The sequence below is a fragment of the Rhipicephalus microplus genome, chromosome 3 (assembly GCF_043290135.1).
Source record: "Rhipicephalus microplus isolate Deutch F79 chromosome 3, USDA_Rmic, whole genome shotgun sequence".
NCBI lineage: Eukaryota > Metazoa > Arthropoda > Arachnida > Ixodida > Ixodidae > Rhipicephalus > Rhipicephalus microplus.
Window position 1 is genome coordinate 188288692 of NC_134702.1, and position 15105 is coordinate 188303796.

Below are 15105 nucleotides of genomic sequence, written 5' to 3' on the forward strand. Positions count from 1 at the left end.
TCGTTAGCGCTAGTGACTTTAAGTAGAGAGCTTGTGCAGTGTGGCGCAGATTTTGACACGCAAGCATACTGCCTGTATTTTCTATGACGTCGCTATAAAAGCTCTACATTGTTTCAGAGCACGCTGTCTATGCCCGTTCCAGCTCCTCGGCAACGAATGTTCTACAATGGGAAGTCTCTCAGGCAGCCGCCGTCGCTTACTCTGCCACGAAAAGGTAGTCTGTATGTTGTCTTCAGTTTTATGTCACCTAGTGTCAACGTGCATGATTTGATGATGAAATTTCGCTCGAGTGGGCAGTCGACGTTTCCTGGGTCTCGAGAGCACTTCCAGGGGAGATCACTGAAATCGGAAACTGGGGATATGCGACCACCGAAGTTGTGCCTCGGGCACCGATAGACAATCTGGAAGGCTTGTATCCCCATTTAGAGCCTGGCGCATCACAGCCATCGCTGCTTTTGCGCCATAAAACCCAACAAACCTGATAAATGGTCTTTTTTTAAATACGAAATAAACTATGAGCATGTGCCGCCATGTTTTGTTTGCTTCGCTCCTGTCACTGCACTGTGACGCAAAAAATAATAAAAGAACCGTAGTGCGCGTTGCACCAGCGCCACTGCGAATACGTAGGCTGCCAACACGTAAAAGGTCGATTGCATAACTTCATTTGAAAAGTACCGAACAATTTAAGAAGGAACGTGAGATTTAAGGATTTAACATATTTGACCGGCACTACGATGGCATCACTACTTCACCAGTTCATAATGAAGATGTACAAGTAGCTACAAATATTTACGCGCGTTTCGCGCGTAAATATTTGTAGTTATACATCTCGTGGCGCACGTTTCGCAAACACGGTGTTTCGGAAGTGTCAGCGGAAGTGCGCAAAGACAAGATGCAGAATCGTCTTCGTACTCGATCTAGAAGCTACGAAACAAAGAGAACAGAAAAGAAAACGTCAGAAATGTGTTATTGTTGGAAAGATGAAAAATGTAATGCCCATTTATACATGGCTCAACACATGCACTTTATAAAAGAAGCTGTATTGTGCGTTTCAGTAGACAGAGGCGGATGCATTAGGGACCCTGTGGGTTTTTATATGAAAACCCGCATTATATGAAGTATATGAATAATGTTTATTAGTCAGTGTTGCTTCATGTTCCTTTGATTCAATAGGAATGGGTGCAAGTGCACTTCATTCAACACACCGCTACTTCACCATCATGCAATGACCGTCAACCTATCGACACGTTGTGAACTTAACGTCTTGCGTAACCCTTGCGAATTCGTAATTGCCGAGAGAAAGTTATGTGTCGCAAGTGGGACGTCTTCCCTGAAATAGACTAGTAAGAACATGACTTTTCTGAACAAACGTTGTATTCAAACTTGAGGTTCAGAGAGCACTGTCAAAAAATTAAAGGACGTCAATGATCTTTCTTCCTTTTCAGTGGTTGTACAAATTATTTGTTGAAGGAACAATATCTTAGTCCCTGTAGAAAGAAATACGCCTGAGAGAAAGCACAGACTAGAAAATAACGCCCAGAGCATGCTGTTTGTTGAGAGAAGCTTTCGGGAATATGCGTGCACCAATAGCACGACTGAGGGGCACCGGTCATCACTGCAGCCGCTTACTTAGTTTCCATGTCGTTACAACCAATGGCTACCAGGAGAAACGATCAAATACATACAAAAAATGACCACCAAGGTCAACAACGCGTATACCAGAGAAGACGCATTGCACTCAACATGAACCGACCGACAAAAATCCACCGCGTGCAGTAGTCAATGCACGAAGCAGCAAGCGCTGAAATTCACGCAACAAATGCATCACGGTTCGTACCTCGACTTAGTAGTGGTTTCACACTATTGAAAGTGGGGCAATGTGTCGTGGTCATTGCTTGGCCAACCTCGCAACAACGTTTGCACGCCATGACAAACGTCATTATGCATAGCATTGTATTGTGCTCATCAAAAAGAAATATTATAGTGATTTCCACAGTGTAATGACGCCGAATCCATTATTTCGAGAGATTTAAGTGCTCGTCAAAATATCTCGAGTTCCCGAAAAAATTTCGCACTCACTGTAGTCACATGCAAGTTTCGATTCATTCGGAGAGGCCCCCCCCCCCCCCCCCCCCGGAGGCCCGAAGCGAGGCTGCCGATCGCCTCAGTGGCTAAATATAAAGTCCCACTCGCGCACACTGCTATGTTCTCTAGAGATTTGCTCATTATAGTCGTACGTCTTGTGGCATTAGTCTCCACGCTTGTGTAGGAGAAAATGCTGTGGACTTCTAAAATGGCTCCGACTGTAGGTGTTTTTCGTTTCTTTTCCAGTATAGCTTATATGTAACACTGAAAAGTGGGTTCGCATAATCAGCCTTTACACTACTGCATGCCTGCGATTGATAATTTTTATTTTGGTTTAGCCAAAAGCTTGATCGAGAATATACACTGTAGAATAACTTTTCCATCATCTTCATCGTGAACAAAAAGTAGTTTGTGTTGGCTGAAACGTTTTTGTGGTTTTTATTAGGTGTATGCGTTAAATTACGGCTTTTTACGATTATTTTGCTTTTAATAAATTTTACCAGCATTGGGAACATCAAAGTCGATGTTGTTTTGGGTTTTTATTGATTAATTTCAGATTCTAGAATTCATCCAAAGGTTGCCCAGAGTGGCCCAATAAAAGAGCAGGGTGAGATGAGGTAAGCGTTATTTTAATTGTTGCTCATCAGGAAATGATCATCTAATATTCCTAGAGCTAACATTGAATCGCGATCAAGGCAATAAACCCGAATGTTAGGTGTGAAACATATTTTTTACTAGCAAAACCCGCTTCTCACTAAATTATTGGAGGTGTTTTCTGCGCGATTGATCATTTCTGGTGACTGCGAATTTTTCTCTTGATAAATATACTTGGGATGTTGAAATACAACAAAAATTGGCGTTACTAAAAATAATCAGTCGCCTATGTTTGTCTGTTAGCGCTCTAAGTTTGCTTAAGCAAAACTTGACAATGATCCAGTTAGACGTGATCAGCCTTTCTTGCACAAACTTTACATGATGTGTTCGTTACCTGTTTCGTCGCTTTCTTTAGTTATTGCATTGTAATGCTTGCTCAAGAAACCTTGATCTTATCTGAATTTATTAAAAAATAAATAAGATTACTTTACAAACGTACAACGAAATGTGCCGCATGCATTTAGCATAGAATCAGCAAGTCTCGAAAACTGTGGTTAACGGGGTGTACAGAGCCTCGCGTTGGCTAGCTGTTTGCTACCATCATGCGTACTTCACCAAATTACTTCTGGTAACTTGATTGCGCAAACAAAAAAAACAACCGTAAACGAAGAACACGCACAAACTTAGTGAAACAAACAATCAAACAGAAAATGAGGCAAAAATAGGAACGTTAGAGGCCCGGCATACCTTCGCCATAATCGCCTTGTATGGTGCATGCACCATTATGATTATTGCATTGCTTTCTGTAATACTTCTTTTGATGTCAAACAACCTTCCGGATTCATTATGACATTCTGTCATTCCAATTTTATAAAGCCTTTTGGCATTTAGTTTACAAAGCTATTAAAAGAAAGTTTGTGTGCAAATACGGGAGACCACCGGGAATTGTGTGTAAATATATTAAGCGTTGCGTATTACCGAAAATAACCATTTTTCAAAGTCGCAACACTGCTTGAGGTTTCAAGAACTAAGTATAGTGAAATTTACGTTATACTGGGCTGACTTGAACATAGTGCAATGAACACTTAGCGCCAGAAGGGTTGTCTCTGACTTTTGTGAGGAGCTAAATAGTGACAGCAGCAGTGGTCAGAACTTAGTCGCACCTTATTCTGCAATATGGGAGAAGGTAAAATGGCGAGGCGGCGCTGGCAGCAACCCCCAAATAATTTGTCTCACTGTGCAATATCGGCTATATGCGTTTAAAAATAAAATTGGTACGCATAGGAAGCTTCATATCTGCAGTGGCAGGGCCAAGAGTTTGAAAGAGCAGAGAGGGGGAGTCCTGTGGGCAGCCATTTTACGAAAACTTGAACCTGCCACCGTCCACTTGCACACCAAAAAGCTAACACTGTATTGTGTTCATACTCGTTAAATCTGGTAAGGATAGATGCGATTTTGCGTACCTATAGCAAGTGTTGCCACGTTTATTGGGGGTAAACATTAAACTTAGTAACTCTTGCTAGGTGCACAAAATCGCATCTATCCGTCACCATGTCTATAGAGTGTAGCTTTGACAAGTGGTGCGCTCGACACCCTCATCTCACCTTGAAAGATGTTTTCCCGGCTGCCCGCAAGAACAAAAGCCTCGCGGTGTCCTGCTCGAGATGATGTACTTAAAGTACGGTCCACCCACCAAATAGCCGACAGGACATTGTGATGCCACCTGTTTCAGACGCGTCGTGGCATTGTAATTTGTGCACTTGCAGGCATGTGACGCGACAAGCGACCAACACCGAGGGGCGCTCGGAGCGGATGAAGTCGGCTGTGCACAGCACACCGAACCTCATCGACGCACTCAAAGAGGAGATCATGGACCTCACGCGAACCAAACTGTCCGGCATCGGAATCAACGACTTGGTGCGTGTTTTATATTGTGCAAAGACAACGAATACATGTGGTAATTTGAAGCGTGTCAGACGAGGAAATCTTTTCCAACTGCCGACGAGGTATTGACCCTTATTGTGTAGTAGTTACTGAAATCGAGCGTTGCACTGTGTGCACACAGGTAGCGAACCACATGAATAATTATAACTACAATATAACTGGGTGATGTGGCTTCGGTTTGATTAGAGATCAGAGAGGCCCACAGCGAAGTTTGGTACGGACATAGACTAAAGAGTATGAAAGATAGCAGTGTTAGGTCATTAAATTGCTTTGACTTTTGTCAGGCGTGAGAGTCGCGTGCCAACTTTGGAGGGACAGCTGCGTATACAGCTGTGCCGCCGTAGAGTACACAGCGGTATAAGTTGTTCTGATTCTTTATAACGACGCAGGTATTTGTTTAGGAATGGCATGGGCAAGCAGCAAAGAAAATGAATTAACAGACTCAAAAGCAAGTATGCGGCCGAGATTTCTAGAGATGGGGCAACAGAGAGTGTCAAGCACAAAGTCAAGCATGCTGGAAACAATCATTGGATAATAGAATATAAAAGTGATGAGAATGGCTCAGATTTGAGTAACTACCAATAGTATGAATAGGAAACGAAGAAAGAATAGTTTTTTTCATAACTCGAAGGGAAATGGTTTTCTATTTGAAGCTAAGCCAGAGTGCCTAGAACGTGTAGTTTAAAAGCAAGACTTCGTTACGAAGGGAGACATGCGTATATACTATGAGGAAGGGACAGCACTAGAAAGGCAAATGCATATTGACAGGAGAAAAACATAACAAACGGAAGGTTGCTATACCAATGCAGAAAATCAGCTATGAAATTACAGGACTTTCATTATTTAGTAGAATGTTTATTTTAGGTTCGGCAAGTCTAAAATTCATACAAAGGAGACTGTGACAAAAAGCCCCTTTGAATGTTCAGCTTGATCTGACCATTTTGAATACTGATCTAGTTGCTTGTAGATTGTTTCTAGATCTTAGCAGGGTGATGCAGGTTGTTTTTAGCTTGCTTCTACAGGTCATTACTCGGCTTAAGTTTGGTAATAGTAGGTCGCTCCTACGGTGATTCTCACCGCAGAAACGTTCGAGGTAAACCACAGAGAGTCACAGACGCGACATGGTCCCGTCGTCGTTGGCTCAGACTTTTCATCGCTTCGGAGCTTTCTCTCGCTGCAGCCGTTGCCTTTACCTAGTATTTTGTCGTCGTACGTATTCGGGTTTTTCGACTCACCGCCATCGCTTCGCAGCCGTTGTTCTAACAGCCTTTCTTCTTTTTAGTGCAAGTTACGTGACGTGGTATTAACCCAATTTTGGCACATACCAATTTATGATAAAGATAGTTTTTTTTGGTGCAGAGGGAACAAGGAACAATTTGTTAAACACCTTCGCTGCTGAAAGTACAAAAATATAGAAATAGTCTGAGCGGTAAGAATGGTAAGAATGATCGGTGAACACCTAGGTACTGTTCTAAAATAGGGCATTCAGAATAAAGAATTCAATTGGAAATCGAATACTTAATTACATAACATTTACCTCAATTCTAACTGTCCGCAAAGAATAAAACCTAAATACAAAGTATTTTTCAGAAACACAATATGATCGTTATACATGTACTTTTTTCTGAAACAAACTACACCAGATAAACAAGCCGCATCCTTTTCACCTTCCTAAAAACAGCTACATCAACTAAACGAAAACAGATACTAGACTTGTGATCTGACACTAAAATAAACAGATGGCAGTGATGCATCAATAATATGTCGCTTCAAAACTCTAAGTTATTCCATTAGTGCAGAATCCCTCCCCTCCTTTTTTTTAAAACTTTGCCCATTGTGTTACTGGCCGACATTTTGATACATGGACCCTTCTTCGCCAAAGGTGCATCATCATGCTACGGTATTTTTTGACAAAGATGTGTGCACCTATTGAAATGTCGGCCAGCTTGTTAGAGATATTCATTCCTGATTAAAACACTCGTACACCAAACTGAGATTTAATCCTACTTTCGATGTATAGTGATATGAAGATCAATGGAGCGGCGGATGGCGAAATGTTGTGGTTATGGTTTTGCTGCTTCGGGTGGAGAACAGCTTCCACTAAATTGTCTATAAACTCGTGCAGGGCAAAGCTTCGGTGACGGACCGCATCTTTCGAGACTGCAGCAAAAGGCTGAACTCCGAGCGGCGGCTTCTGGCGAGGGTAAGCGCTGCGACACACCTCGTCTCATAACAATTCTGGACTACCACCCGAATGGTCGTAGAGGCCCCAGGTGGACACTCTCATAGCCAGAGCTCATGGGCTTAAATTTCATTCAAAGAAACCTGCGATATTCGCACGTGAACTTAAAGCTTGTTATATGCACTGCTTCTACCATACCTATCTTAGAATACGGTGGTGTCGTGTGGGACCCCGCCGATGTAATATTCGTTGCTACTTTTGAAGAAATGCAATATCGTGCTTCCAGGCTCGTCTTGAAACGGTATGGAAGGAGGGAGAGCTGCACTGCCATAAAGGATGAGCTATAGGGTGGGAGTGTCTTTCTGACCACCATCATAGACAGAGATTAAAATTTCTTTATTTAATTAAATCTATTAAATCGGAATTAACACAGAAATATACCTACACAAACCTCATTACTCTTCAAAATATTTTGATCATAGCTGCAAACTCCTGTGATAACCAGCTAAAAAGAACATGTGGGCAATTTCGTTTTTTCCTAAAATCATTAAAGAGTGCAGTAAGCTAAGTGAAAAGCAAGTACATATTGGGAACGAAGATTTATTTTATTCAATGCTGTAATATGAACTAAGATGTATTTATGCGTGAACAAAGTTCTACTATATGTGAAAACGAAGATGTGCTTCATTTATTCACATAATCCTCCTACTAAGACGCCTTCGGGCGCTGCGGGGTTTCAAATGAATAAAAAATATAAAAAAAGTGTTCAAGTCCTTGAACAGCACGGTTGAACAGCAAGTCTAAAGAATAAAACCTTATGATCAAAATGACTTTTATTCAGGACAAACGTGTAGGACATGTTGGGCTCATTTCAGCGCACATATCATGACCTTGCAAAGTGGAATTACCAATGTTTAGTGGCTGAATGAGAAGAAACTTGTTCTGCAAGCAATCAGCCAACGCCCGTACATCAAAGGAAGGTGAAACTGGCCGACAACATCGCTGTGATCAGTCGAGGTGCGCAAGAGAATTTGGGATAGTCAATTCCCTGCCGTGTGCAAGAACTCTGCTTTTCGTACAATGAATATTACCTCACCACTTCGGCCTTCAATCGTAAAAAGTTCCAACTGACAAAGGAGCTCAGCCTTCGCGACCACACAAAAAGCCGTTTTTGCTTAGTGGATTTCACAATCTTTAAAATATGCCTTAGGTTTTTACACACACAAAAAAATTCTTCAACGATGAGGCGCTTATTTGGATGAATGACTACGTGAAAAAAGCACTTTTCTAGCATGTGAGATAGCGTCAAGTCACACTATGGGTCTACTAGGACGCAATGCATCCACAAAGTATTTATAGTTTGGTGCAGATTTCAGGTCAGCGCCGTCACTGGTTCTTACATAACTTTTTGAAAACGACGTTCGTGAGGTTGTACGCGTGAGCAGTGAGTGCCACAGAGCTGTGTAAACTATAAAACTTTATTTTTACCGAAATGATGCAATATGAACGCAGACTTGTAGTTTCAGCAGACGATGCTACTTTTTTTCGTTCAGGGTACGTCATGACCGACATTCTGGATACACAATTTTGCCGTATGCATGGCAACTCTCGCAGAGCTGATTTGAATTGCTCACGAAGATCGTGCAAGTTGACCCCGCTAGACAATTCTTGTGGCGTTTCTTGAAGTTGCAAGTGTGTGACAATAACCCGCAATCAACCAATGCCCTTAAAATAAACAAAACGTAGGTCATTGCTCTAATTAACCCGGATCTACGTGGCCGAGTCATTGAAAATTGTGCCACTAAATGTCCGTGCCACCCCGTGAGAGGCGGCAGTTGTCACTTGAACGATGTTATATTCCTTACAAGATAATATTCCATACTTGATGGCCTTTCTAATAAAAAAGAAAATTTTATTAGTACCGCACACGCATATCGTCTTAATATATTTCAACAATCGACTCGCCCTTTTAAAAAACAAACCTATAATATCGGACAAAAAAGAAAAACAAAAAAATTTCATGAACCCTGCTTACTGTTCAGCTAAAAACATTAGTAGATGCAAAATGCCAAGATGCCGTCTTTGTCCGCATGTGCATCATTGTACAGGTAAAACCCCTTCAAGTTTACTATTTCTTTCGCACTTCTCTCTGCTCAGCGCATTCTTGATTAAAATCAGACGTGAGACTGTGTGAATGTACACACTAAGCAATTTCTTCTATGAGAGTGTAGCTCAGCTTGTCTCCAGTCGAACACCCTTTACATTTTCGGGTGCTTGAAAGCGGGACCTATAGCAAAAGGTGGATATGTCGGCACCCTCAAGGAAGCGCGCACATCATGCAAATTTGAAGGGTGTAGTGTTTCCAACCTTACTCACTTGTGTTATCTTTACATAACGTCCTATGAAATAGATACTGAAAGATTGCTCTACTGTGATGCACCTGAGAATCAAACGCTTTGAATTGATGCACGACAGCAAATACACTGTTACGGGGTCTGTAGAAAAAGTTTATTCGTAAAAGCTGGACGGCGAGTGTCAGTCAGTACGGCCATGTCGTTCTCTTCTTTCTGCTCCGCTGTTGTTGTGGCTGCTACTCGTTCGCTATGGATTAGAATAACAGTATCTAAAAACGTAGAATGCTCAACTCTGCAGTCAATGCCGCATGACAGATCACATGCGAACGAGGGATATTTGGACTGACGCATTTGATAAAACAAGCTCTATTGTGAGAAATATACATCATTCTACATCGATGTCACTCGTCACGCAAGCGCAAGTGCTCTATGGCTACTCGTTTTGGGGCCACTGTGCACAGCTAATGATTATGATAGCACTTCATCTATCTGTGCGCGCATGCATGTCCAGGGGGTGGATTTTTAATAAATATACAGATATACACGGCTGCAAAATAAAAATAAAAGTCACAGCATGGCTACGCAGTGAATGATGATGAGTGGGGCGAAGTGGCCTTCGTCCGTCCGTCCGTCCGTCCGTCTGCCCGTCTGTCCGCCAGAAGGACGCGAGATTGCCCAATATCATAAGTAGCTTCACCCCTAAAATTCACCGAGGCAAACAATGGTGACTTGTTTGCAACAGAAAAGTTACATAATATACACTTGACAGACATGGGCACATTGAACTCATTTGTGAAATGTGGGGCACATGCGGAGATTTTTTTCATAGAATTGTGTGGCATGGCAACAGCATCAAAGTAAATTTATTGAAAAGGCCAAGAAAGAATCAACTCTATGCAAATACATATAGCCTCACCCATTTTAACAGTTCGTGACCATGCATGTGAGCGATGATCCACACTGTCGTGTATACTGACGATCAAAACTGTAAACGAGATGCGCTTTCATGACACAGCATCAAAGAACCTAAAATACCTTTGAATTTTTATGCGCATGGAACTGTACTATGTAAATAAATTTATAATCAGTTAAAGGTTCTATTGTAAGATGAAAGGCAGTTCACCTGTAATTTTAGACAATACAAAAGGTCTGCGAATACCTTGTGGTATATAGAAGGCAACAGGGACTAAAGTGAACGAGAGCATGTACATCGCATTCACGTTTCCACGCTTCAAATATTTTGTGGTTGCCACAATGACAAACTGTCGGTGTCATAATGTTATAGGTGCATGGAAATAATTTGAAAGAATAAGAGACAATGACATGCTGCCAGTAAGTGGAATACCAACCCATATCCTCTCAAATAATTGCACTATAATAACTTTCTACCCTAAGCCACATCAATCTATGAAAAAGTAGCATTCCCTTGGGCTTTCCTAGGTATCGTTGACTGACGGCTCACTTCATGCATATTGCGAAGAAGGTCAGTCCGCACAAAACATGTATAAGACATTACGGCCAGAGTCACGATCATGTAACAATAAACAACTTGAACACGGTCAACAAGGCGCACATTTTATGACAGCTAAAATAATTGGCAGCCACTACTGTAAGGGCAGAAGGCGGACTATCGAAGAGCTTGGGTCGTAGTAAAGGGAAACAATAACTTGGTTAGGATTGATAAACTGCACTTTGAGAGCTCTAATGCCATATTTCCCGCTCTCATAAGTGTATTAGCAGCGCAGAAAATCAAGGTTGACGTTTATTTTTTAAATGTCGTGCTCAGGACTCCACTTGTGATGTCAGAAATTCCAAAATGTATTTTCCATATTTTCGCGACATTGGCTTGATGAAGTTGTCTGGAACTTCGCACGCTAGGTCTATAGCAGCCACATATGTCAATTTACTTCCCTATTAATGATTGGTAGAGGACCTAATAGGCGCCTTGAAAATCTCTGACGTCACAATGGTTGCTTTGGGAATTTTGAGGTGGCATCTCCAGCAGCATTTTCTTTTCACGCGTTTTCTCTATACCAAGTATCGCATCGTGATAAGAACGGTGTTTTCGGAATTGTGAAAGCCTACTTTACTAATTCACGAAAAATCATTTTCCTTGTATTGCCCTTCTGATAATCAGTAAGCAGCCACCAGCCCGATTTTTAACTGCAAACAGCGCCTCGATGTTGAAAAGGCTAGCCACTATAGAATGTCTCCCCCAGAAATACGAGTAAGGGCTTGTAAGGACGCGCATGACCAGGAGTGGCAAGAAAGCATTTGCAGAAAAAACCGAGGACGTCGATTGGCAAGAAAAAATTGCGTCGTTACCGACAACACACGAATCAAATGTGATCTCTCCATGCTCATTCGCCTTTTGCAGATGTTTCGGCACGCTGTACATTATTCCACTATAATAGGAAGGATGTTAGCAATAAAAATGGCTGGCTTTGTTTACATTTCTGTACAATTTTTTCACAGATGACGTGAATTTCGGGGCAAGAGCCATCAGTGTCCACACTACATGATATGAGCATTATTTTGTAGTGAATTGCTCCACCGCAATACCGATGTTCACGCGTGCTTAGTTATAAAATCAGAACAGGACACTTCTTTATCCGGGTGCGCAATGCATACCATTTAGAAATTTCACTTCCACAACCATTGTGAGTGCATTACAAACAGAAACAAAGCTAAGGTGGCAAGGCTTCATGAAATAAGGCATTCAGAAGTATCATGCGCTGTGCCCTCTGGAACTTAGGGTACAAGCATAAGTTCCCTAATTTTGTCTCCCCCTCACGTGTTTGCCTTTTCTGGGAATCTATAGTCAGCTACCCCAATGACCCACCGATTTTCTGCCTATGTGCTACTTGCCTGGCCCATGTCGATTTTTAATGCGAAGCATTTCTTACTCGCACGATGTCGCGCTTCGGGGTCGGCGGCAGCTCCATCCACACCCCCACTATGCATGCTCGCGTCTCGTGTGAACTGTCACGCCCCTCCCCCTTGTCTCCTCGCAAGGCCAACGCAGGTAGCATTTGCTAGTAAAAAACCGACTGCTTGCGCTGCGCCACCGTTCACTGGCCACCGCGTATATGCACGCACTGGATTGTGCGTTCGAAATTCAGTCAAGGGTGTCTTTATTTGGCTTTCGTTTGACTTGATGCTTTGCTTGACTCGAGTTGATGCAATGGAAGCAACTGTACCTTTAACCGGTAGTAAGACACAAACGAACATCAGCGTCGCGCTACTTGTTGAAGGCAACGCTTCTCCTTCATTCAATAGAAAAGAATCGATTGACTGATATGTAAGGTTTTTAAGTACCCTCCACCCCCCCCCCCCCCCCAAAAAAAAAGAAACACCAGGTGATTATGAGAGACGCCGTAGTGGAGGGCTCCGGAAATTTCGACCACCAGGAGTTCTTTAAGGTGCACCCAAATTTGAGCAAACGGGCCTACAACATTTTCTCCTCCATCGAAAATGCAGCCGCCGCCACCAGGACTCGATCCCACGACCTTCGGTTCTGCCGCCGAGGACCCTAGCCACTAGACCACCGTGGTGGGGCTAATAGATAAGAACAATAAAGACGAAATATTCCAAAACTGTACCTAATTACGCGACATTAACGCGATACCCCCCCCCCCCCCAATCTGCGACACATTTACTTGAGTTGCCCACGTGGCAAGATGCCGTCGGGTTTTTGGGGGCGAACCTTCTTAGGCCATGGGCCGTTCCCTCCTGCGTATGTAGCCTGTAGCCACCTCTAGTTTATGACTTGCTAAATAGCAGGCATTGTTTGTATATGACCTTGGGAATAATATGAATAGATGGCATTAGTATTATTCACAGCATATTTACGGAGTTAATGAAGACGAGTGGGGCGAAGCGTACGTCCGCTTATCCGTTTGTCCAACCACCCGTGTGTGCATCCGTTCGCGCGTCCACAGATCCGTTCTTGCTTCCGTCCGCCCGTCCGTGTCTCCGTGCTTTTGTCCATCCGTTTGTCTGTCCGCGTCTGCTTCCGTCCATTCGTCCGTGCTTTCGTCCATCCCTATGTGCTTCCGTACATCCGTACGTGCGTCCTTGCTTGTGTCCGTCCGTCTGCCTGTCCATCCGTACTTGCGTTCGTCCACGTATCCGTCCGTCCGTGCGTCCGCCAATCCGTGCTTTCGTTCGGCCGCGCGTCTGTTCATCCATCCGTCCGTGCTTCTGTCCGCCCGTCCATCTGTCCATCCGTGCGTCTGTCCATCCGTCCGTCTGTCTTTCCTTTCGGCCTTCCGTTCATCTACACGTCCGTCCATCCCTACGTGCTCTCGTCCACCCGTACGTGCGTCCGTGCTTGTGTCCGTCTGTCTGCCTGTCTATCCGTACTTCTGTTCGTCCATGTGTCGGTCCGTCCGTGCTTCCGCTCATCTGCGCATCCGTCCGTCCGTGCTTCCGTTCATCCGCGTGTCTGTCCATCCATTCGTCTGTGCTTCTGTCCGTCCGTCTATCTGTCCGTCCATGCGTCTGTCCGTCAGTAATTCCATTCATTTACGCGTCCATCTGCCCGTGCTTCTGTCCGTCCGTGCTTCCGTTCATCCACGCGTCCATCCGTCCGTCCGTGCGTCCGTGCTTCTGTCCGTCTGTGTATTCGTGCTTCCATTAATTTACGTGTCCATCCATCCATCCATGCTCCACGCATCCGTCCATCCATCCTTGCTTTTGTTCATCCACGCGTCCATTCGTGCGTCCGTGCTTCTATTCATCTGTTCGTCCGTGCTTCCGGTTATCTTCGCGTTCATGCGTCCATCCATGTGTCCGTGCTTCTGTGCGTTTGTCGGATGGATTGACACACGGACAAATGTACGGACGCATAGACAGGAGCACGGACCCTTCGTCATCATTCACTGCGTGAATATGCTGTGATTTATTTTCTTCTTGATACTAGCTACGATATCCTTAGCCCCACCTTAAGCAGCCACTTTGCTCTCTTCCTGTCTCTTAAGGTTACAGCTATAGTTTTTCTTTCCATAGCTCGCAGCGTCGTTCTTAATTTAAGTTGAGCCCTCTTTGTAAGCTTCCAGGTTTCTTTTCCGTGTGCAGAAAGAAACCAGGTTTCTGCTTCATAGGCGTGAGGAGGCACAGGAAAGTAGGTTGGCAGATGAGATTAAAAAGTTTGCGGGTATAGCTCCGCTACATCAAGCACAAGACCGGGTTGATCGGCAGAATACGGGAGAGGCATTCGTCCTGCAGTTGGCGTGGTCAGGCTGCTGCTGCTGCTTATGATACTGAGTATTATCGCGAGCAGTATCATGCCTTAAATAACGGTACACAATATACACGCCAAACATCGATAAATACAAATTACCGCACGTTACCAAACCACTCATAGCACCTCTGGATGGCCCCAGAAATATTTACTTTAGTTCTTGTGTCTAGCACAAATGTTGAAGTTTTGGCTTCATTCCTTTATTCCAAAAACAGTGAAATGTACTAAATGCACACGCAAAAGGCAAGCAATCCACGCCTAGACCGAAAATTGGGCCAGGCAGCAGCACTACCGCGTGGGCCAGGCAGCAGCACTACCGGCGGGATGCTCAGTAATCCCTTCTGCTTCGTTCTTCAGGTTTTGGCTGTGCTTCAAGAAACTCGGCTATCACAGCGCGGCTGCCTCCCTGGAATCAAGCAAGCCGAACTGCTACGCAGATATGGACCGGAGCCATCGCCGCTTGCCGACTACGTTATCAGCAGCATCAAAAGTCTTCTCACCGCAAGATGGCCATTGCGACCATCTTCGGTGACGTCACATCACATGTCCATCTTGGAAGCTACAAAAGGGCGTGAACCGGCGAGCTACCCCAGTGGGCCAGGCAGCAGCACTACCGGCGGGATGCTCAGTAATCCCTTCTGCTTCGTTCTTCAGGTTTTGGCTGTGCTTCAAGAAATTCGGCTATCACAGCGCGGCTGCCT

The 15105-nt window shown here is 44.0% G+C and overlaps 1 protein-coding gene across 1 annotated transcript in view; it reads left to right on the plus strand.

Annotated features, from left to right (window-relative positions):
- LOC119176186 (DAZ interacting zinc finger protein 1) overlaps positions 1–15105 on the plus strand; it is a 79600-nt gene that overhangs the window by 40586 nt on the left and 23909 nt on the right. Inside the window, exons 9-12 of the mRNA XM_075888186.1 lie at positions 118–214; positions 2642–2702; positions 4446–4596; positions 6749–6826. Coding sequence (XP_075744301.1) covers positions 118–214; positions 2642–2702; positions 4446–4596; positions 6749–6826 — 387 coding nt within the window. The remainder of the gene's footprint in view (positions 1–117; positions 215–2641; positions 2703–4445; positions 4597–6748; positions 6827–15105) is intronic.